Source organism: Neltuma alba, unplaced genomic scaffold, assembly GCF_004799145.2.
Source record: "Neltuma alba isolate B1F8T4 unplaced genomic scaffold, ASM479914v2 tig00011941_pilon, whole genome shotgun sequence".
Taxonomy (NCBI): domain Eukaryota; kingdom Viridiplantae; phylum Streptophyta; class Magnoliopsida; order Fabales; family Fabaceae; genus Neltuma; species Neltuma alba.
Genome location: NW_021636527.1, coordinates 88,609 through 110,194, shown reverse-complemented (window position 1 = coordinate 110,194; position 21,586 = coordinate 88,609). Strand labels below are relative to the sequence as shown.

The following is a 21,586-nucleotide window of genomic DNA, read 5'->3' as shown; positions in this document are numbered from 1 at the left end:
GAGGAAGCATCTAAGTAATTAATGATTTGTAAGATGATAGATGCATCAAACCAATAAGAAAGAGTAAAAATAAAGATTGTCGAAGTTATGGAAAAGATAATTAATGAAACCAAAATAGATAGAAAAGTAATTGAATTAAGGAAATTAAAAAATTAATTAGAGATGATTAATATGTATAAAGTGTATTTATTTTTTTAAATATACTTTTATTTATGAAAAGGATGAGTGTCATTATGTGAGAAAGTATAAGTGGAAAAAAAGGAGATAATAGAGAATATGTGAACAAAAATATGAGATAGAATCTATTGAGAGATGGAAAATAAAATATAATTCCCGGTTAAGCTTATGCTAATTAATACAGAAATAATGAAATAAAAATGAAAAAATGACTTAAAGTTTTAGACACATAAAATATAAAGGTTAGTCTTGACTTTGATCCCATTTTATTCTCGATAACTAAAATTCGAAATCAATAATTTTAATATTTGATATTTGACTTTAATTTAGTATGCCTGCAGATTTTTTTTTTTAATTTCTAAAACAATGTTTTTGTTCATAAAATAACATTATCAAGACTAAAAACTACTAGTTCCAAATTTTACATACCAAAATTAAAATAATATCAAATTCGTATATCAACATTTTTGGGAACAATGAAGCATAATTTTTTAATATATCATGTCTCAGAATCTGATCAATGTACAAAGAACCCAGAGAATTGCACTCTGAAAGTCTGAATCCATCACACGGGTCTCACGAATATGAGTAGCTGGATCTCCATGCACCATGGCAAATTCTACGTTATCTATGCATTATTAAGGGGTGTTTGGATAGAAACCAAACCATAATTTTAGAAGTGTTTTTACGGATTACGAAGTAAATATGTGAAGAAGGTTATCTCGTTTTGCAGAAAAGTGTTTCTGAAACCACAGTTTTGAGAATGCCAAACACCCCCTAAATTGGGCCAAGGTGCCAATCCTGTACTATTTTTCTAATATTATTTATAAGTTATTTTTAATATGTTACATACAAATTAAGAAAAAATTTAAACTTTATTAACTTTTATTTAAAATTTAACAGCTTTTTAATATTATTCTTATTTAATTTATATTATACCTCACATAAACAAAGTTAATATAATAATAAATCAAGGATAAAATTACACATCTATACCAAAAAAAATTCACTTAATGCCCTATAAATAGAACCAAAAAATGTCTTATTTCTTTGTTTTATAAATAGGACCAAAGGAGTATTTACAAAATAGTACCAGTATCTGATAGTTTTTTTAGCTTTTATATGCTTTGACAGTTTATTTTCATAGCAAATATACCCTAACTGTTATCTATTGTTAAGTTTGACCGTTAAATTATGCGGTTTGACCCGTGTTTTTAATGTCCACTTAAAGGTAGATAACAATTCATGACAAAAATGCTACGAAATAAAATTTTTGAGGTATATTAAATCCAAAGGAAAATTCTAGGGGTTGGATACTCTTTTGTAGATACTTCTAGGATATTTAAGAACTTTAACCCTTATTAAATTTTAGAAGAAAAAAAAAAGTTTGTCCGGCCTTATAATTTTTTCTGATTTTTAATTATATTTCTATATTTTTACTAGGTTTTTATAGTTTTCTGAGTCATAACTATTAGGGCCCCTATCTCATACTCTGTTAATTAAGACTAATGTAGGTGCTGATCAATAGATATGTAAAATTTCCCAAAATATAAAATAAAAAGGAGTTTTCAAATATAAAATGACGGAATAAAATTAACAAAAAATCAGTTTGAAGGTCCTTACAGATTTATTTAGTTTTGAATCAAATCTCTAAGTTTTTTTTATCAAGTTCTTTAATTTTTTACCATGAGATCAGTTAGTCTCTACCGTTAAATAAGCATTACCAGTGTTAAAAATTTCCATTAATTGAAACCATCTTCTCTTTCCATCTCCTTTCACCATAGTCCCAAAACAGACCAGCTCTCCTCTCTCCTTCATTTATTCCTGGAAATATTCTTCTGCCCCACAATTAAATGCCCCAACTCCCTAACATATTCCCTAAACGGATCCCTATGTGGAAGAGGAAGGGTGCAACAACTCTGATTCACGATGGAGGTATAACCATGGTCAACGCCCAACAATGAGGGGGCCGTTGTTTGAGGATTTCAGGAGCTTGAGAATAGTGCACCTCCTAATGGCGGCGGCTGACGCTTTCAAACAGCTCCGCACATTTGGTTCCACACACATTTGTACATACTTCTTCAACTTTAGCTAATTTCAAACACCCTCCTCAAGTTTACAATGTAAGGTTTGACGATATATAGAAGTAGAGGTGGCATATGAAATTACTCCCTCCATTCCTTATTATAAGAGACAAATAACCGAAGTATGTTGATCAAAAAAACAGTTTAAATTAGTTAAAAACAATTAATGTGTAAAAAGTATAATTTTTTTTTCAAAAATGCCCTCATTAATAAGGAGAGAGAGCATGAGAGAGAACAATTAAATTATTAAAAGAAAGAGAAGTGGGAGGGAGAGAGAGTGTGAGTTGGAGATAATAAATATGGATAAAATAGTAAATCAACACAAAAAAGTAGAGACAACTTGTAAGTGTCTCTTATATATAGGAACATGCCATAAACATCAAATGTCTTTTATAATAAGGAACGGAGGGAGTACTATAATGAGTAATTGCCTTATCATTGAGTTGCAAGAATAATATGACAAGTTAACGGAAAATACAATTAAAATTTTGCAGAAGAGCGTATAAGGCAGTTGTTGTTTATTTGCTTCCATCTATCATCGTCTTCGTTTTGGCAGCATAACCAAATCCAAATGCAGAGTAGTGCCTAGAAACTAATCAAGGCTCTGCTGACAGAAGCAGGAAAGAAAAGATCAATGAGACTGACAGAGTTGAAAAAAGTTCAGAGAAATAAGCAGAGCTGTTGGGGATTGGAAAGGAGGTGAGGCATTTAAATTTTAATGGTGGGGAACAAGAATATCTCCAGTAATACATGAAGGAGAGAGAAAAGCTTTGTCAAACTTGGGGCTATGGTGGAAGGAGATGGAAGGAGAAGAGACAAACGAAATTTTTAACGTTATTAGTGCTTATTTAACAGTAGGGACTAACTAATCTAACTGTAAAAGATTAAAAGATATGATAAAAAGAGAAAAAAGTATAGGGACCTAATTCAAAACTAAGAAAATTGTAAGGATCTCCAAATTAGTTTTCTCTAAAATTAATTTATCATCAAGATAAAAGTAAAAGAGATGTTATGCTTATAATTGTACGTCTCCTTCTGTACATAATCTATAATTCGGCTAATTTTAATTTTAATTTTATTTAGATTCATGCACTAAAATTAATCCAGTTGTATTAAGAGAAAGAGCCATGACATACCAACCTTATAATGCATGAGAGTGGCATCACCTAGTTCTTGGTTTATTGTTTTGATTTTTGATTTTGTTTTATTTATCCTCTATTAAAAAAAAAAAGAGCCATGACATTAATCATTAATATTGTGTCTCTTATAAACTAACAATAAGGCCTATAAATGAGGCATGGAGAAACTATAAGAATCCAATAAAAAAAATACAAAAACCTAATTAAAAATTATGTGAAATTATAAGGATATGTAGATTAATTTTTGCTAAGTTTTACTCAATATTTTATTTTTGAGGTAAGATTATCTTTTTATAAAAAGACAAAAAAAATTAGGAGTTTGAATCTTATAAACATATAAATAATAAAAATTACTCCACCCGATCTTTTTACAATATCCAATAAATGGAATTCTGTGATTAAAAAATTTATTAAGATTAGTTAAAAGTAGTAAACACTTAAAAAAAATATTTTTTTCCTAAATACGCCGCTATTTATATGAGGATAAATGAGAAAGAGAAATATTTGTTAGAAGAAATAATGAGAAAAAATATGAAAGAAAATCATTTCCTTTTTGCCGGGGGTAAAAATCCTCTGTGCACACACGGACACCGACGTATATGAGAAGAGTTTAGAAGTCCTAAGTAAAGGCAATAACTAGATCCATAAAGCGACTTAACAGGGTCCAAAACTTTGGGTTATTAAAAGCGGCCCAACTTCATTCCTGGTATCCCAACGAAACTAGCTATTGTTTTACGCTCTCTTTCATCAAATGTTTAAATTTATTATTATATTAATTCATTTATATAAATATAAAGAAAATATGATCAATAAGAAAGGATTTCATGAGCTTTCGCTTCCCCTGGGCCCCTGCATTGTTTGGGGATAAATCTGAGGATGACATGGCTCTGTTCGACTTCATTGCCCTATTGTGTTTCTGATGTTACGTGCTACCAAATGTGTGTCACCCGGTTACTGATATACAAAGATCAATAATGGGATATACAATAAATAATTTCCCAATGTTTAGCTCAGTGATGGGATATGAATTAATGATGATTCTTAGATATTTCGGATATTTAGTAGTATTAGAACATATCTGGTTTTATTCATTTTTGGAATAATTGCATATTGCTTTTGCCTCTCCCTATTCTGCCCTTCCCCTTCCCCTTCCTGCATCCAATCGATGAACAAGATTAATAAGCAAACTAACGAAGTTACAAACCATAAGTAGATATTAGATGAACTTATTGTCACTTTCCCACCAGCAACAATACACGAGCAATGTTCCAGCTCACTATGAAACTGACTATCCTGACACCAAAAGAAAGGGGGAAAAAAAAGAAGCAAAAAAAGGGTAAAAGAAATACGAAAACGACTCTTGAATCTCAATAAACGCAGTCGGCTCTACATGATCTTGACGTCTAGTGACTTCCTCATTGCTGGTGGCTCTTTCTTTTGACATTTGGGCGACTCCATTAAAAGCAGAACATGCTCTGGTTTCCTGTTGGTCCTCCAACTATCTGCACTTTTGTATACCCAGAAAGTAATGATATTATCTTTTCTCCTCAAGAATCTGAATTGTTGTTTGATGGGGGGTTTTGGTGGTATGGCCAGACTTGTGCAGAGAAAGAAGGGTGTGGTGGCTGACCATAATCAGTTTGATCAACCACAGGCCTGCCCATGATCACTTTTGGAGCACCATATGGAGAATGAGGAGAATGCGGAGGAGGGGGACCCACAACTTGCTGAGGTGGCATGTAGTAGTAAGGAACATTCTCTGCTGCTGCTGGGACTCTAGGAACACCTGGGAGCATTTCATCCTTCAAGTCATCTCTTGGCACAATATCAACCAGAAAATCAAACACATCAGTCTTGGTGATCGCTGCAGCAATATCATTCTTCTGAAGTGTCCTCCTCTTGTTCTCTTCAGCATTGATCCAAGATCTGAGTGTCAGCTCCAGGATGAACATCTCACAGGCCCTGGCAAATATCACTGGAGCCTCAGCTGAAATCATCCTCACATCCTCATCAGCCTTCATGATCTTCTTGATCCGAGCTAAAGGCAGGCTATGATTCTTGAAATCAGCAATCTGCTCAATTTCATGGTATTGATTAGTCCAAAAGTTCTGCAGTTGTTGCCGCAGCTCTTGTTGCTGAAGCTGATGCATGTACTGGTGAGCATATTGTTGCTCTCTCAGGAAGGAAGAAGACGATGCAGGAAGACCTGATGCTGCCTGAGAAGGAGACTGGGACTGAGTCTGAGTCTGAGGAGCAGCCATCATTGGGTTAGGTTGATATTGGTTCATTCCATATGCCCCTTGAGCAGAAACACCAGACATTCCTCCTCCTGCAGCTAGCCCATGCTGGTTCTGATCCATTCTTGTTCAACTTTATATCTGTCATTCAAGTGGGTACACCATGAAACGAAAGGCAAAGCCAAAATTTTACCAGTCCAAACACCAAAACATAATATAATTTGTACTGAGATTATATCACGGTCCACTACAAGATATTCAGTCGGATGGTTCTTGAACTCAATCTTTAGATCTAGCCCTGAGGATGATAAGCTTTACCTTTTATTTCTTGAGGTACAAGTTCAATTAATCAGAGAAGGCTGCCAACATACAGATCATTCGGGTGGATTTATTATATTGAATTCAACAAAGAGCATATCAGTCATCGCGTGAATTATAAGAATGAAACCGAAGAGATTTGGGTTGCCAAAATGTTGCAGACCATTCTGCAGGCAACTTCAGGCTATTTGACGCCTCACAAACTCATTGATAAATCATAGATACATAAAAACCTTAACCGATTTCTCTCAACCAAACCAAGCCATATGCACAAAAGATCGAAAGGACTAAACAAAAAGAAAATAAAATAAAAATCTAATATGTCAATATTGAATTGACAATGGATGCTCTGTGGAATATATTCTCATATATCTTACATGCAGTGTTCTGCGCATAACAAATTCTCACCCAGAAGAGGAACACGATGACAAAGGCCAGCTCTCTGCCAAGATAACAAGATGAACAGTCCCCTTTAATAAGCTTTCCCCGTAAGAACCGGTGACGGCAATAAAGAGAGCCAAAAATTCATCTAACTATGGTCATCGATAACGCGTACACATTAAAAAAAGGAGGCAACATCAGTTAAACTCTGTGAATCAATCAACACTTTCGGATGGTAACAATCAAATCAACAGTAAAACAAGGAGAGGCCATGAAATTCATCGAATCTGATAAACATGCACACTCTAAGAAAGTGAAAACTAGCACAGAGAAGGACATACCTCGTTTCAGCTTCAAATGGTAGAGAGAATTCTGGAACCGAACTTGGCGTTCAATTCCAAAGCAGATAAGGAGGGAGGGGAGAGAGAGAGGCTTGGAGTGAAGGAAGAAGAAGGAAGAGGAGTTAAAGTGATGAGCACAACAAGGAAGCGCGGGTCTGGTTCGTTTTAATGCATTTGCTTTTCGTTGGAGTTTTGCGGTGGGACGATTTTGCCCTCGAAGGAACGAGTTAATGACAATATAACCAGAAGGAGACAAATTAGTGTGGCTAAGCAGGCACTGTTGGAATGGTAGCTTTCTTGACCAAATTGCAAACGAAATTTAATAAGGAAGAGTTCTGTAACTATCCCAAAGGAGGTCCCTATGTGTTTATGAAAGAGAATTATTTTTTTGCCAGAAATTTTAATGATATGTTTTAGAATTTTTCACCTTATCCCACAAAATATATAATTACATGTGAATTATAAAAAAAAATTTAAGAACCTTTGTGTGCTTTTACAAGAGAAACAAAAACATTATACATTACATATGTTCATCTAGAAGTGTTTAGGTGTCACTTCCCGACTATCGCATTTTAAAATTGGATAAGTTTTGATAACAAAATTGGCAAGTTTTTATAACATCTATTTTTAATTCTTTAGTGTGTCGTTGCGTGGGAAACAATAACGTTATACATTACATATGTTTACTTGGAAGTGTTTAAAGTGTCACCTCTCGGCTGTCCCATTTTAAAATTGGATACGTTTTAATGACAAAATTGGCAAGTTTTTATAACAGCTATTTTTAAATCTTTAGTGTGTTGATGCGCGGGAAACAAGAATGTTATACATTACACGTGTTTATCTAAATGTGTTCAAAATGTTCTGTCTCGGCTGTCCCACTCTAAAATTGGATACGTTTTGATGACAAAATTGACAAGTTTTTATAACAGCTATTTTTAAATCTTTAGTGTGTTGATGCGGGGAAACAAGAATGTTATACATTACATATGTTTATCTAAAGGTGTTCAAAGTGTTCTGTCTCGGCTATCTCACTTTAAAATTCGATACGTTTTGATGACAAAATTGACAAGTTTTTATAACAGCTATTTTTAAATCTTTAGTGTGTTGTTACGTGAGAAACAAGAACATTATATATTACACATGTTTATCTAAGGGTATTCAAAGTATCCTATTGCGATTGTCCCATTTTAAAATTGAATACATTTTGATAACAAAATTGACAAGTTTTCACAACTACAATTTTTAAAAACTTTAGCGTATTGTTGCGCGGGAAACAAAAACATTATATATTACATATATTTATCTAGGAATATTTACTTTGTCCTGATCATCCCATTTTAAAATTAGATACGTTTTGATGACAAAATTGACAAGTTTTCGTGACTTGGATTCTCTCCACTACCCTTCCCATCCTCTTCTCCTCCACTACTCTCCTTTTCCCTTCACAACCATTGAATCAAAACTCCAATAGTCCAGATTTAATATTTTATAACATTTTACAAATATTATTATAAAAAATAGATAAATAAATTTAAACTATTAAAATCTAATCTAAGCAGTTCATAGTTACAGACTGTTATTATAGAACAAATTTCTTTCAATTTTTTTTTACGAACTGTTGAGACTAGATTTTAACAGTTTAAATTTATTTATTTTTTTAATAACATTATTTTTATAAAATGTTAAACTTGAACTATTGGAATTTTAATCTAATAGTTGTGAAGGAAAAAAGAAAGTAGTGAAAAGGAAAGAGGATAGAAAGACTAGTGGAGATAATCCCAATCCGTTTTCGTAACTACAATTTGCGCCTTCTCAAATGCGCTCCGGATTATTAATGCACTTTCCAATCATGCCTCGTGACGTGTTAAAAAAAAAAAAAGAATTTCCTTTATAATATTATTATTTGAATAATGAGAACAAAAAGTATTAAACTGGAAGTCTTTATTTTGCTAGCGTATCGGAGACAATAATGTTATAGGATAAATATGTTTATTTGGCATAAAGTGACAGTGTAACTTGATGCTATCTCAAAATTATGTTCTGATAAAAAGATAAGCTGCCAAAATTGCAATTTGTGCCAACTTAAACACATCCGTGTGAACAAAAGGTAAGCATTTCCTTGATATTATTATTGTTTGAATATTTGAGAACAAAAAATATTAAACCAGAAATCTTTAGTTTGCTGTTGGTTGATAAATTGACATTTAGAATTGTTTAAGTTGTCAATAATAGTTATATAATAAATTTGAGCTTCACTACTGTGAAAAAAAATTGATTTTGAGAGTTGTTTGATGTTCAAAGTTATGAACTTGTTTAATTAATACTTTTTTTAATTCCAGTGGGTTTACTGATCGTATATTTTGAAATTAACTTGTGCCTACCAAATTTTAAATCAACCCTTAAAGCGATGTTTCGTTTTGTTCATTGTATACTCTAATAAAATAATTAGCTGCCATTTCTCCTTGTTTCTTTACTTTTTCACCATTTTTTACGTCAAAATACATTTTCCCAACAAAATAGGCTATAGATCAAAAGGGGTATCATTATAAAAATGAGAAAAAAATTAATCTTTCAGTCCTTCAAATTTTAACTCATTTGCAACTCAGTCCCTCAATTATGACTCGTTAACACTCAGTTCTTAAATTTTTAACTCAATTAAAATTCAATCCCTAATCTTTTTATATTTAATAAATAAACTATACATGGCAAAAGAGGTTGATGACTCTGATTTTAAAAAAAAATGCTATTGTGTCTTTTTTTTTTTTTTTAGTGAAGGAATATTTCATTAATGATGAAATCTGTACAAGTGATTGCAAGGGGCCATTACAAAAGAGCTGAGGGTCAGTCTAAGCAAATTGTATTGTAAATATCCTTTGCTCTAGCAGTATGTTCGCTAAGGGTTATCACTACACTCACCAGACGATAAGCTTGAGTGTCTTCATTGCAGAATAACTTGCGATTTCTTGCCCCCCAAAGTTTCCAACATAAAATCCCAAAAAAGGTGCACCACGAAGGGTCTGTGCTTCTGGATCGCAGGTTCATTTTTAACCAAATATCAAAGGGATAATTATAAAAGCAGCTTTGAAGGTGGCTTGGCACTATAAGATTCCAGCAGGAGGTGGCGAGTGTGCAGCATCTTAGGACATGATTGATGTCTTCCGTGACTTTGTTATAGATTTCACGCATCTCGCTGTCAATCATATGTCTTCTAACTCTAGCACTATCAGTGAGCAGTTTATTGCTCATTGCAAGCCATAAAAAAGTTCTCCTGGTCATTTCCAAACAAGGTCCCGATTCGGATTCTCATTATTCCATTTGCTCATCATAATCGACTCGTAGCCTGAGGAGACAGTGTAGTCTTGCTTAGCTGTGAAGTTCCAGACGCATTTGTCTTTTATATCAGCCATGCGTGACACTTGGATTTGTGCAATCTGTTGCAGAATGTCCTGTGGCAGTGAACACTCATTCCATTTCCAGATTCCATTTGCATCAGTGAATTCACTAACTGGCTTGTTGAGCTGATCTTCATGAATTGGGGTGTAGGAAAGATACTTCAAAGGTCCCAAGTCCCCCCACCCAATGTTCCTTCCAAAAACGAGCTTGCTTGCCATCACCTATTTCCTATTTTAGACCCATCTCCAAATCTTCCCATAGGTTCACAATGTTTTTCCAAAGATAAGATCCACTCTTGGTTTTGCTAATGTTTTGCTCCTGATGATTCCATCCATATTTGGCTTTCATAATCCGAACACATAGAAGATCAGGCTGCGAGAATAGTTTGTAAACTGGCTTCAATAAGAAAGCCGAATTTTGGTGTTCAGGATCTTTAATACCGCAGCCACCACATCTTTTCGGCTGGCACATATTTCCCCACTTGATCATATGGACCCCTTTATGCTCCTCATTAGTGCCCCAAATGAAGTTCTTGATGAGTATTTGAATTCTAGCGCAATAGGATTTTGGTAAGTGAGTAGTTTGCATGGCATACATCAGTATTGTGGATAGAACCGACTGTACTAGAGTAATTCATTCTGTCAGTGATATATAGAGTTTTATTTTTCCAGCTTGAGAGTTTACTTTGAATTTTCTTCTCAATATAGTGATAGGTATCCCGTGTTACTCTCTTATAAAGCAAGGGTACTCCAATATATTTACCTAGATCATCTGTTTTCTGAAACCCCAAAGCTGCACAAATTACATTCGTATCGTGGGGAGATACATTCTTTGAGAAGTAAATTCTGGTTTTTAGCTTGACTAACTCTTTGACCAGATGAAGCACAAAATTCATTAAGGATCTTGCTAATGATCTGAAGCTACGAAGCTTTAATTGTGCTGAAGAGGATAAGGTCATCAACAAAAAACAGATGAGAGAGGGGTAGGCCTTGTCTACCCAATCTTATGATTCGCCATCTACCTTCATATTCGTGCTTGCAGATAGCCTGTGTTAGTTGCTCCATACAGAGGACGAAAATGTAAAAGGAGAGTGGATCTCCTTGTTTGATGCCTCTCTATGGAGTAAGAGGATCCAATGGTTTTCTATTCCAAAGTACTTGCATGGAAGAAGTGGTAATGTATTCCATAATTAGATTAATAATTTGATTAGGCAAGTGAGCTTCCTTGAGAGTGTTAGCTATAAAGTCCCATCAGAGTCTATCAAAAGCCTTTTCAAGATCAACTTTGATGGCTTTCAATCTTCCTTTTCATGGCATATATAACGCCCTGAGCTATGATTATGTTGTTCATGAAATTGCGCCCTCGTATAAAACTTGATTGGAATGGTTGGGTTAAAAGAGGCATGACATGCTTGAGTTTGTTTGCTATAATCTTTGTGATGAGCCTATAAAAAGCGGTGCACAAGTTCTTAATTCCTTGACGGTTTAAGGCTGATCCACCTTAGGAGTGAGGGCAATCAACGTGCGATTGAAAAGAGGATTGATCTCACCTCATTCAAAAATAGCTTTCACCTCGTTATAAACAGAACCACCTATTCTTTCTTTGGGACTGAAAGAACAGAGCATGCAACCCATCCACTCCTGGAGATTTTAGGGGCTCCATGTCAAAAAGAGCTTGCTTAGTTTCAGATTTAGTCACTGGACAATTTATGGCAGTAATCATAGAATCTGAAAGTACAGGAAACAAACCTGAATAGTTGAATCCTGTTGAAGGTGTCTGATCAAGTGAGTAGAGATTCTTAAAATAATCTGTTGCCAGGCTTTTTAACAAGTTCTGATCTGAGGTCCAGTTACCCGTATCGTTCTTTAGCATTGAAACTCTGTTTTTACGTCACTAGACTAGCTCTTTAAGGTGATAGTAGTGAGTTTTCCTATCCCCATGATGAATCTATTGACTTCTAGATTTTTGCAACCACAGCAATTCCTCACTAATATAGAAATTCAAATCTCAATTTCTTTTGATGAATTTTGTAGGCAAACTTATATGTTTATCTATTTTTTGTTTGTTCAGACACTTTAGTGTGGGTTGGTTTTGTTTTTAGAAAGTATTTGAATGAAAACCAAATCATGATTTTAAATGTAACTTTAGATTTTACTGTACATGAAATAACTATGTGAAAATAATTTTTTCTCAACTTGTGTGAAAATAATTTTTAAAAACGCTTTTAGGTTGTGTTTGTAGTTTGTACCGTTCTCTTTGTATTGAGCTATTGTGCATTTTACTGTTTTTATGATATATTGGGCCAATATTTTTTATGTATCTTTTTATTTATGTTTAAATAAAATTGTTCTGTTATAAAACAAATAGACGAGGTAATAAAAAATACCTTGAAAAATGTTTGAGTGTTATATGCCTGGAGACTTGAAATTATTGAAATTATCTATTCATAAATCAACTTCTAACCAACCCGAAAAGCAGAGCAATTAAGGTTTGTTCCAAAACAAAACAGAGTCAGCTCAAAGTACGCGAAACTAAAGTGCAAGACTCGATTTGACGCTTCATGTTGTACACAAACATTATGTACAAAAATGTTTCATGATTATTAGTTTGGAATAAACTCTAAACTTCCAAATCAAAATAAATCGGAACAAGGAATTAATGCATCTTATAATACTACTACTTCTGATCCTTAATATAAGAGTTAATTTGACATTAATTTAGTTCTAAATATAAGACTTCAATCCATTTTATCTCTTATATTTATCTATTTCTTTTTTTTTAAATAATCATTGTAGCAGCTGCATATATTAAAAGTTCTATCATATGGTAATTCTAACCAATCCACATTATTAATAAGAATATTTTAAAAAAGATAACATTTATTTATTATAAATAACTAACTTAATAAATTTTCATAATTTACTTAAACCAGTTAAAGACCTCTTAAGGATCGGAGAGAGCATCAATTCCTCTCGGACAACAGAGAAAACCAATCACTTGTAGCCAGCTTAATTGCTGCAGGAATTTCATCGCCAGTATAATGAGACAAAGGAAGGAGTAGAGAATCACAGAGCAGATGCATAATTTATTTTATTAGAGTGAAAAGAGCAGCTGTACAATGATAGGAACAAGGCAAATCCGATCTAAATGAGGAACTTGTTTTTTCTTTTTCTTTTCTTTTTTTTGTCGTCATAATCTAAACAAAGGAACCAAAGGAGAATAATAAAGCCCCTAATATATTAAATACTTGTCCCACTTCTATCACCACAACCTCATTACATTCCACAGGATCATACAGTTCCTCATTTGAAAAATAGATCTTCTATTCTGTAGCTGCAACAACTGCTGACCCTTCCACCTGACGATAATATATTTCATCCCGCCAAGTTATTAATTATGCAAGTAATAATGGGTTACAAGATATTAGCCTATATATATAGAACGTGCTTCTGCAAGCAACTGATCTATTCAAAGTCGTCTAATTTTATTACCTTGAAGGTTGCCCCCCAGATTTCCTCGTCCTTTGCAAGCTCTGCAGTTATCTTGTTCTTAGGATTCTCATAGGATCTCAATCCTCCAATTGCTGTTGAGTAGAAACATCCTGCTCGATATCAAAAACGCGTCAATGACAAGAAGGAAACTCAACAGTTTTGGGCAGGGGGGAAAAAAAAAAAAAAGAACTTGAAGCAATCTCATTCTACAACCCTCAAAGAACAAGACATTTTTCTTCATGGTCCTTTTATTTTTCTCTCGGATCTCTGGTTTCAAAATAATATACCCATATGAGTCTGATCTTCTGAGAATTTATCATATCATCCCATTGGAAGAGTAACTTAACCCTTGGTGACACACCTATAACCAGCATTTTTTTTTTCCAAAAGGGCAACCCACCTTGAGGGAAAGAAGCAAGTGACTTGCCACAGGCACCTTTCAGCAATTCTGCGTCATCGGCAAATGCTACATATCCATCAGCTGTAATTCCCCAATACAGAGGAACCTTACCCAATCGGTCCTACAAAAAATTATAAGCAAATTGTTCTTAGCAACAGTACTCTAAGGCTATATAAGTGGGCCATTGGGGTGGAGCATCAACCAAAATCAATATGTGGAAAGTTATACATAAATGTGTGTATTACTTCAAGACTTTCAATTTGACTCTAAATATAAGATCCCAATCCATTTTGTCTCTCATAATTATCCATTTTTTTAAAATAGTCTTTTTAGTAGTTGCACATATTAAATGTTTGATCAAATTATGATTTTAGCAAATAGTAAGAGTATTTTAAGAAAGACAACACCTAATTATTATAAAAAAACAAACTCAATAAATTTTTTTAATTTATTTAAGTTAGTCAACCAACTCTTATATTAAAGTTGAAGGTAGTACTACTTACGGAAGCCACAAAGAGAGTTGAAGTGGACTTGTCAAAAACGATGAAAGCGAAGCTCCCACTGAGATGGGCTACAACATGATTGGCCGGGTAGGGCGCTCGATCACGTAACGCTTTGTAGGCCTCAATGACCAAAACCGCCTCATTGACAGACTTGCCCAGTCCATATTGTTGCTTTAAGCTGCCCAAGTTGTCCAGAGCTCCTTCAAATAAGCAGAATACCTCGTCCTTCACCGCAAATGACCTGTATTTTTTAACCCACTCTTCAGATCTCCATCATAGTTCTTCCTTTTCAAGTTTTTCTCACAATTAAAGATAATACAGGAAGTTGGTTGCAATAAAGCTCATCTCACACATATAAAGTAAAATCAATTTTTCGCAATTAATCCAAAAGCGGATCAGATCAGTAGCTCTTACACCACATCTTTTGGAAGAAGTTTGTTTGACTTCACAAGAAGCGTGTGAATTGCGATCACAGTCACAGCCGCTTCCAATTTGTGAATTTTAATTGTCATTCATTCATGGGGCGCCACGTGGTCATCATGCAAAAATGCTCCTCACCTCTGTATCATCGCGGAATCATGACCATTGGATCTCCCGCGAATCTTTATGCGTGTCAAAAGGTTACTGGTTAAACCCTAGTTTCCTGATCTATTATTCAATAACCACTGCTTTTACGGTTTTACCCCTTCCCAACCCCCTTTAGTTTTCTTTTTTTTGGGGCACCTATTTCCGGCCTATTCTCCTATTCTATTTACAATATCCGGCGCTTTATTGGACAATTCGTCCAAGCCTGTTTGGTAGCTGAGAAAATTAATCTAAGCCAGAAAATACATATAATACAGTTCAGGAAGATTAATACCACATCATAACGTCACCGATCGCAAGATTTTAAAGTTTATATCTCTTTGTATTCGTCGGAAATTTCTGAATGAATTTCTTTTTCCATATCTGGATGAAAATTCATTTATATTAGTTCGCTTCATTTATAATCCTACTACTTTATTTTATTCTCTTTCTTTCTTTTTGTTATTCGGTCAGCAACAAGCATCAAAAGATTTTCACCTGCCTCAAGCACCCATACTCGGAGAATCAACACAAAATTAGAGAAGGAACAACTGTTAATTAATTACCTGGGCTGCCATGGCGTCTCGTTGCTGTGAGTATAAGCGAGCTGCACGTGATCTCCGATCTGCAGTGAAACCGCGGACGCGTGGGTCTGGACGAAGCGGTTGATCAAAGCGGCCGCCGTGATCTTGGGCGACGGCGTGCGGTTGCCGGCGGTGACGAGCTCGTCCGGCGGCGAGACGATGGAGCTGCTGAAGATTCCCAACATTCTCGAACTGCTCAACCACAATTGAAGCAGAAACTTCCCCTGACGATCCCACCGAGGAGCTCACGCTTTACATAACACTGAACGGGAATGCAATGATAGCCGATGCATTTCCGGACTTTATAGACGGAAGGGACGAGGGTACTTTAGTCATTATGTAGGATAAGCGTAGTTTGGCAATATCTTTAAATCGGCCATGAATTAATTTTTAAGGAAGAATATTTACTTTTTAGGAATGGAAATAAGACGATACAAGATATTCCGAAGTTACATATATATGCACACACAAATAAAATTAATACGTATAGACTACTATTTCCTGTCACTAACGTAAAAACCAGTTGAATAACTTAAATAGATTAAAAAATTAATTAAGATAGTTATTTATAATAATATGTTTTTATTTTTCTTAAAATATCCTTACTAATTAAGTATATTAATTAAAATTACTATTATTATAAGGATTATCTTAAAAAAAATAAATAAATATAAAAAAATAAAATAAATTGTGATCTTATATTAGAATCAAAATAAAAATTAAATAAACTTTTATATAGTAGTATAAACTAATAATTCATGGCATTGACAAAGTGATAACAATAATAATAATTCAAGGGCAAATTAGGCTCCTCCAAGCATATGAATCCACCTGATCTAAAAATGCGAATGAGGAAAGACCGTGTATGGACGGTTAAGTTCTTCTAGTCGACTAGTACTTTTATTTTATTATTATTATCTCCGTTTTCTGTATTAATTTCAACTTTTTAATTCTTGCATAATTATATATACATTCATGATACAAATTATATATATGAGAATCTAAATTGCACATGGCATGTGCCACAAGTACGATGGATTTTGAAAAAAAATATTTATAAAATAAAAAATTAAATATAAGCTTTTAAATTTTTATTTAGAGACGTGTGACAATATTATTATAAGTTTTGATAATAATAATATAGGTTTTGATAACAATTCTCTAAATGGGTCTTTGTCTGCAATTTTTCAAATTTTATGATTTTTTGTGATTTTTTAGCATTAATAGATCTTAATAAATTAACATTTATAAATTTGACTTATAAGTGGCACAATTCAGGCTGTAAATATGAAAAATTGAATTATAAATATTAAATTTTGTTTGAATTTTTCTAACATTAATTAAATAAAATTTAAAGAACCTATCATGTCAATTTTCGTGAATTTTTGGTCCCCAGCCGACCACTGGGCTGAGATCGGGACCCACAATACGTCCCTCGCTTTTGGTTGCGTGCTGTATGAAGTCACCTCCAGCAATTTTACTTTATTTTAAAAAAAAGTTCACAAAAATAATTTGGGTTTTTATTTTATAGTTAAAGCAGATGAGAATTTTCATGAGTTGCACTATTCAAATATTAAAATGTTTTATAGTTTTTCATAAATTTTATATTATATGTAAAATATATTCTTTTGTATATTAATAATTTTAAAATTATATTATATAATTAATAGCTTATAAATAACTATAATAATTAGAGACATGTTTTAATATATATGCGCGCGTGCGTGTAAAGAGGCTCTAAATCTCGAGGCACCCCTCACTGGCTCACCATGTTTTTTGAGTAGGATGGTATCGCTGTTTCAGGATATCCCAACACAACCGGTCAGACTAATCCCAAGTGTACTCACAGGTATCGAGCCCATGACATGATAGGGAAGGCGCCTTGCGTTCCCGTTTGTGACCAGTCGGACCCGACCCTTGCAGCTCACCATGTTTTTACCACCTAAAAGTAATTACAAACTATAGCCTTATAAAAAATATAATCTATCAGCATATTAATTATTTATTTTTATTAACGTACCTCTAACCTCTTGTAATAAAAAGAAGAGATATATTACTAATAATTCACCAATATATATAATATTTAAAATTATAGTACGTTGTATGCGGTATCACAAATGATTAAAACTCTTATTTTAGGCTCCATCTTACATGAAAAATATGTTCTTATCTGTATGATTAATACTAGTATATTGATTAAATGTCACATATGTGATCTCCTACAAAGGAAGACTTAACGGCCAGCCATACGTATAGAGGACGCTAAAAAAGAAATCTCTTTTTATTAGCCAAATCAACGAAAAAGGTTTTTTAAAAAGGAAAAATAAAAAAATAATGTTAAAAAGACAAATAGATTTTAAAAAAAAATTCTCAAGGGTCGGGTGGTATCTGCTGAGAAAACCCCTAGCTATTCTTGCATGGGAGCCTTTTATTTGCTTGCCACGTCAGCAACCCACTTAGCTTCTGGGGATGACATTTTGTCGTATTCTTGTTATTATTTTTACCGTATTTATCGATTCAGATTCGTAAAAGCCAAAACACAAAAAAGAGAAAGAAAACAGGCGGTGGGGAGTCCACGTCAAGTCACAAGATAAATAAATTCAAGTCCAAAATTCAGTTTAATTAATATCTTCTAATAGAAAATAACAAAAAACACGCCACTATGCTTAAGTATCATACATTCTGTTGCTGGCCTAAAAAAGGAAAATCATGCATTCTGTTCAATTATCGGCAGATATTTGTTTAATTCTGCCCAAATATTAATATTATCCCTTCTGCTCTTAAATATAAAAATTAATTTGGAAATTAATTTTGATTCTAAATATAATATATTAATTTTTTATTTCTCATATTTATTATCATCTCGGTTTTTTAACATAAAATTTAGTTTTTAGTTTAAATTTGAATGACAAATTAAATATTATATTATAGACCTTAGTAGTATAAGATATATTAATGATGCTTTAATATAAATAAAATAATATATATAAATTAGAAAATCAGCATATTATTTTTACGAGTTAACTTATCTTTTTTTTTTAATTTGTAAAATTAGTTAACTAGTTTTTATATTTAAAATTAAAAAAATAATATATAAAATCATAAAAAAGGATATATTTGATTGTAGACAAATTTTCAATAGTGGGAGAATAATTAGACTAATAGAGATTTTACCATTAATTGATGTTGCGAGATTTTTTTATTTATTTCATCATTGCATCATATTGACGCCTTGTTTCAAAATCTAAATATTCCGATCCGCACCAGGGTTTTATAGTCCTAATGACACTAACTAATTTTTTAAAGTTTTTTTTTAAAAATTCTGAGTACAGGAATATAATAAATATATCAATTATGCCAAAAAAAAAAATTTGGGCCTACACCACACACAAAAATTCCATCTCCAATAGAGAGTGCCTAAAATAAAATAGACGAAATTCCGTGGGATACTCATGATGCATGGTTCAACAGACAAAATAAAAAATAAAAAACAATAAATGTCTGATGCGTGAATAAATTACTACCATGCCACAAAAGACCAGATCAATGGCAAAACTTATTTGCAAATAAATGTATTATTTTAATTTAAGACTTGTACGTAAATTTCGATTGATTTTATTGCGTCTTTCATCCCAAATAAGTATTAGGCCTTTCAATATATTTAAAAATTTTCAGTTAAAAAAACAACATATATTTTCCGCTGTAGTTAAGTGTAATAATTTTTCGAAAATACTTTTCTAATCACGTGCATTGTAATTGAAACATGATGAGAACTCTCTCACTATATGTAGTTAATAAGAATACTTTGAATAACAAATTAAAAGTTAATATCATCCATAGTTATTGAAGTTTAACTTCATTTTGATTTTTGCATCCGAAATTTAAAATGAGAGGTTTTGGTTACTAAATCCAAAATCAAAATGGGATTAGATTTCATAAATTAAAAATAATATTATCCCAAAAATTAATATTTTAGTAAACAAAGTTGATTTATGCCTTATGCTTAAAATCAAATCTTATCTAACTTATGGAAGATAAGAAGCTAGGCTGCTTTAAATGTATCCTTTGCCTGGTTATCAAGATCATCTACCCTAAAACTCCTATGCAAGAAGCTGATAATCTATGATCAGCTGAAGCATCAACATCTGATCTCATACAGCTAAAATGAGAGGACTTTTCAAATATTATATCTGTTCTTTAATATAAGAGTTAGTTGGCTAGTTTGAGCAGATTAAGAAAATTTATTAAGTTAGTTATTTGAAATAAATATGTGTTGTTTTCCTATAATACCCTTGCTAATAATATGTATTAGTTAGAACTACTATTTGACGGAACCTTTAATATGTACAATTACTATAATGATTACATTGAAGAAAAATTGGATGAATATAAGGAAAAAAATGAATTGTAATATTATTTAAGACCTAATTAGGGTGTGTTTGGGAAGCTGTAATAGTATTTCTTAGAAGCACTTTTCTATAAATTGAGACAAACTCCTCCACATATTTATTTTATATACCGTAAAATCACTTTTAAAATTATGATTTCGTTCTATCCAAACACTCCTAAATGTCAAACAGGTTCTACATGAAGGATCAGAAGTAGTATTTTTTTTCCTGGCACGATTCAAGCTCACTTCAGATTAATTAGGCCAAAATGACGTGCTTTTAGACAAGTTGGTATTAAAAATAAATAAATTCTCGGTTGCTTAATTTTATTTCGATTTGTGTTTCTTGATTTGGTACATATGCGTGCAATCGGATCCAAGAATTTGGCAGAGCGAAGGCTGTTTTCAACATTATGGTTGGTGAAAGACTAAAAGTAAGCCTCCCCCGGATAATACCAAAACTGTCCACTATTTTTAAACCTCACCTCGCTGCTTTTCATTTGTGTATTAATCTTCCTAAGATGCACGATCAGTTTCTTTAATTTTCTCCTTTTTCATTATATTAAGCCCTAACTACTACCGCATTCAATTTTAGTACACATCCTAAAATAACATTCTTTTCATTCTCTTATATAAAAACTAGATAATTAATTTGTATGTATTAAAAAAATTAATTAAAGTAATTATTTTTTTTTATAATTTGAATCTTGATTCATCACGTTGAATCTTGATTCATCACATTGGTAGTTAGGTTAGTTAAATGCGCATACCTCTTTTAAAGTAAATTCAAATATTGGTTCATCACGTTGTAACAAAATAGTTTCTTCCACTGAACCCAACTGTTTTTAGTAATTTAGTTATTTATTAAACATATGGATTGGTTTTTTTTAATTATTATCTTTAATCATTTGCATTAGAACTGTCCTTTGATAAAAACCCTATCCTTTTCTTAACATGTATAATCACTAAAGATTATCTAAATTAGGACGAAAATAAATACTCTAATTAAATCTTATATTTAGAACAAAAAAGAAAAATTCATTTCCTTGTATAAACTATCTTGCCGAAATTTGAAAAGTTCAAATAATATTATAGTTTTAATATATTTTTAAAGTTCAATTTGGGAATTTTTTTAGTAGGAATAAATGTTTCTTATGCTATAAGTCATTATATGGGGTCTTAATCACGTATCCTCAAGACAGGCTATATTAAAATTTTGTTATACCTTTTTTCCACCATGGCTCATCATAATGCAACTTATGGTTTTAACTTTTAAAGACGAGTGAATTAAATTAAAATTTTATAAATTTTGAAACAAAATTAATAACTTGACCACCTCTTTTTCATTTACGTGAGACAGACATATGTGATATGTGCCTTGTGATAAGGATTACAGGAATTAACATCTTTTTTTTTCCCTAAAAAAATAAAGGAATCTAAATTTAAATTAAGCACAATCTCACTATTCGTCTTCAATATTACGGTAATTACCTGCCAATAAACCTTGTGCAAATTTCCTACGTACTGCCTGTAACTCTTGAGAACTTCCAAAATGATTCTATTTTCTTTTTTTTTGGGTAATATTTT

General features: G+C 32.6%; 2 protein-coding genes across 6 annotated transcripts; both read right to left on the bottom strand.

The window, feature by feature from the left end:
* Positions 1–4,579: 4,579 nt before the first annotated feature.
* LOC114719724 (nuclear transcription factor Y subunit C-3-like) lies at positions 4,580–6,798 on the bottom strand. 5 transcript variants are annotated; one of them, XM_028905237.1, is made up of 3 exons: positions 6,678–6,798; positions 6,333–6,488; positions 4,580–5,778 (listed from the first exon to the last, which is right to left on the bottom strand). In XM_028905237.1, exon 3 carries the CDS (start codon positions 5,758–5,760, stop codon positions 4,948–4,950), a length of 813 nt encoding a protein of 270 aa, XP_028761070.1. In that variant the 5' UTR covers positions 5,761–5,778; positions 6,333–6,488; positions 6,678–6,798; the 3' UTR covers positions 4,580–4,947. The 5 variants fall into 5 exon arrangements, with proteins under 5 accessions (XP_028761070.1, XP_028761073.1, XP_028761072.1 ...); XM_028905240.1 differs by having other exon boundaries at positions 6,364–6,488; XM_028905239.1 differs by having other exon boundaries at positions 6,333–6,397.
* Positions 6,799–13,130: 6,332 nt separating this feature from the next.
* LOC114719723 (stem-specific protein TSJT1) lies at positions 13,131–15,899 on the bottom strand. Its single transcript, XM_028905236.1, has 5 exons — positions 15,595–15,899; positions 14,465–14,705; positions 13,962–14,082; positions 13,562–13,671; positions 13,131–13,428 (listed from the first exon to the last, which is right to left on the bottom strand). Exons 1-5 carry the CDS (start codon positions 15,795–15,797, stop codon positions 13,393–13,395), a joined length of 711 nt encoding a protein of 236 aa, XP_028761069.1. The 5' UTR covers positions 15,798–15,899; the 3' UTR covers positions 13,131–13,392.
* Positions 15,900–21,586: the final 5,687 nt, after the last annotated feature.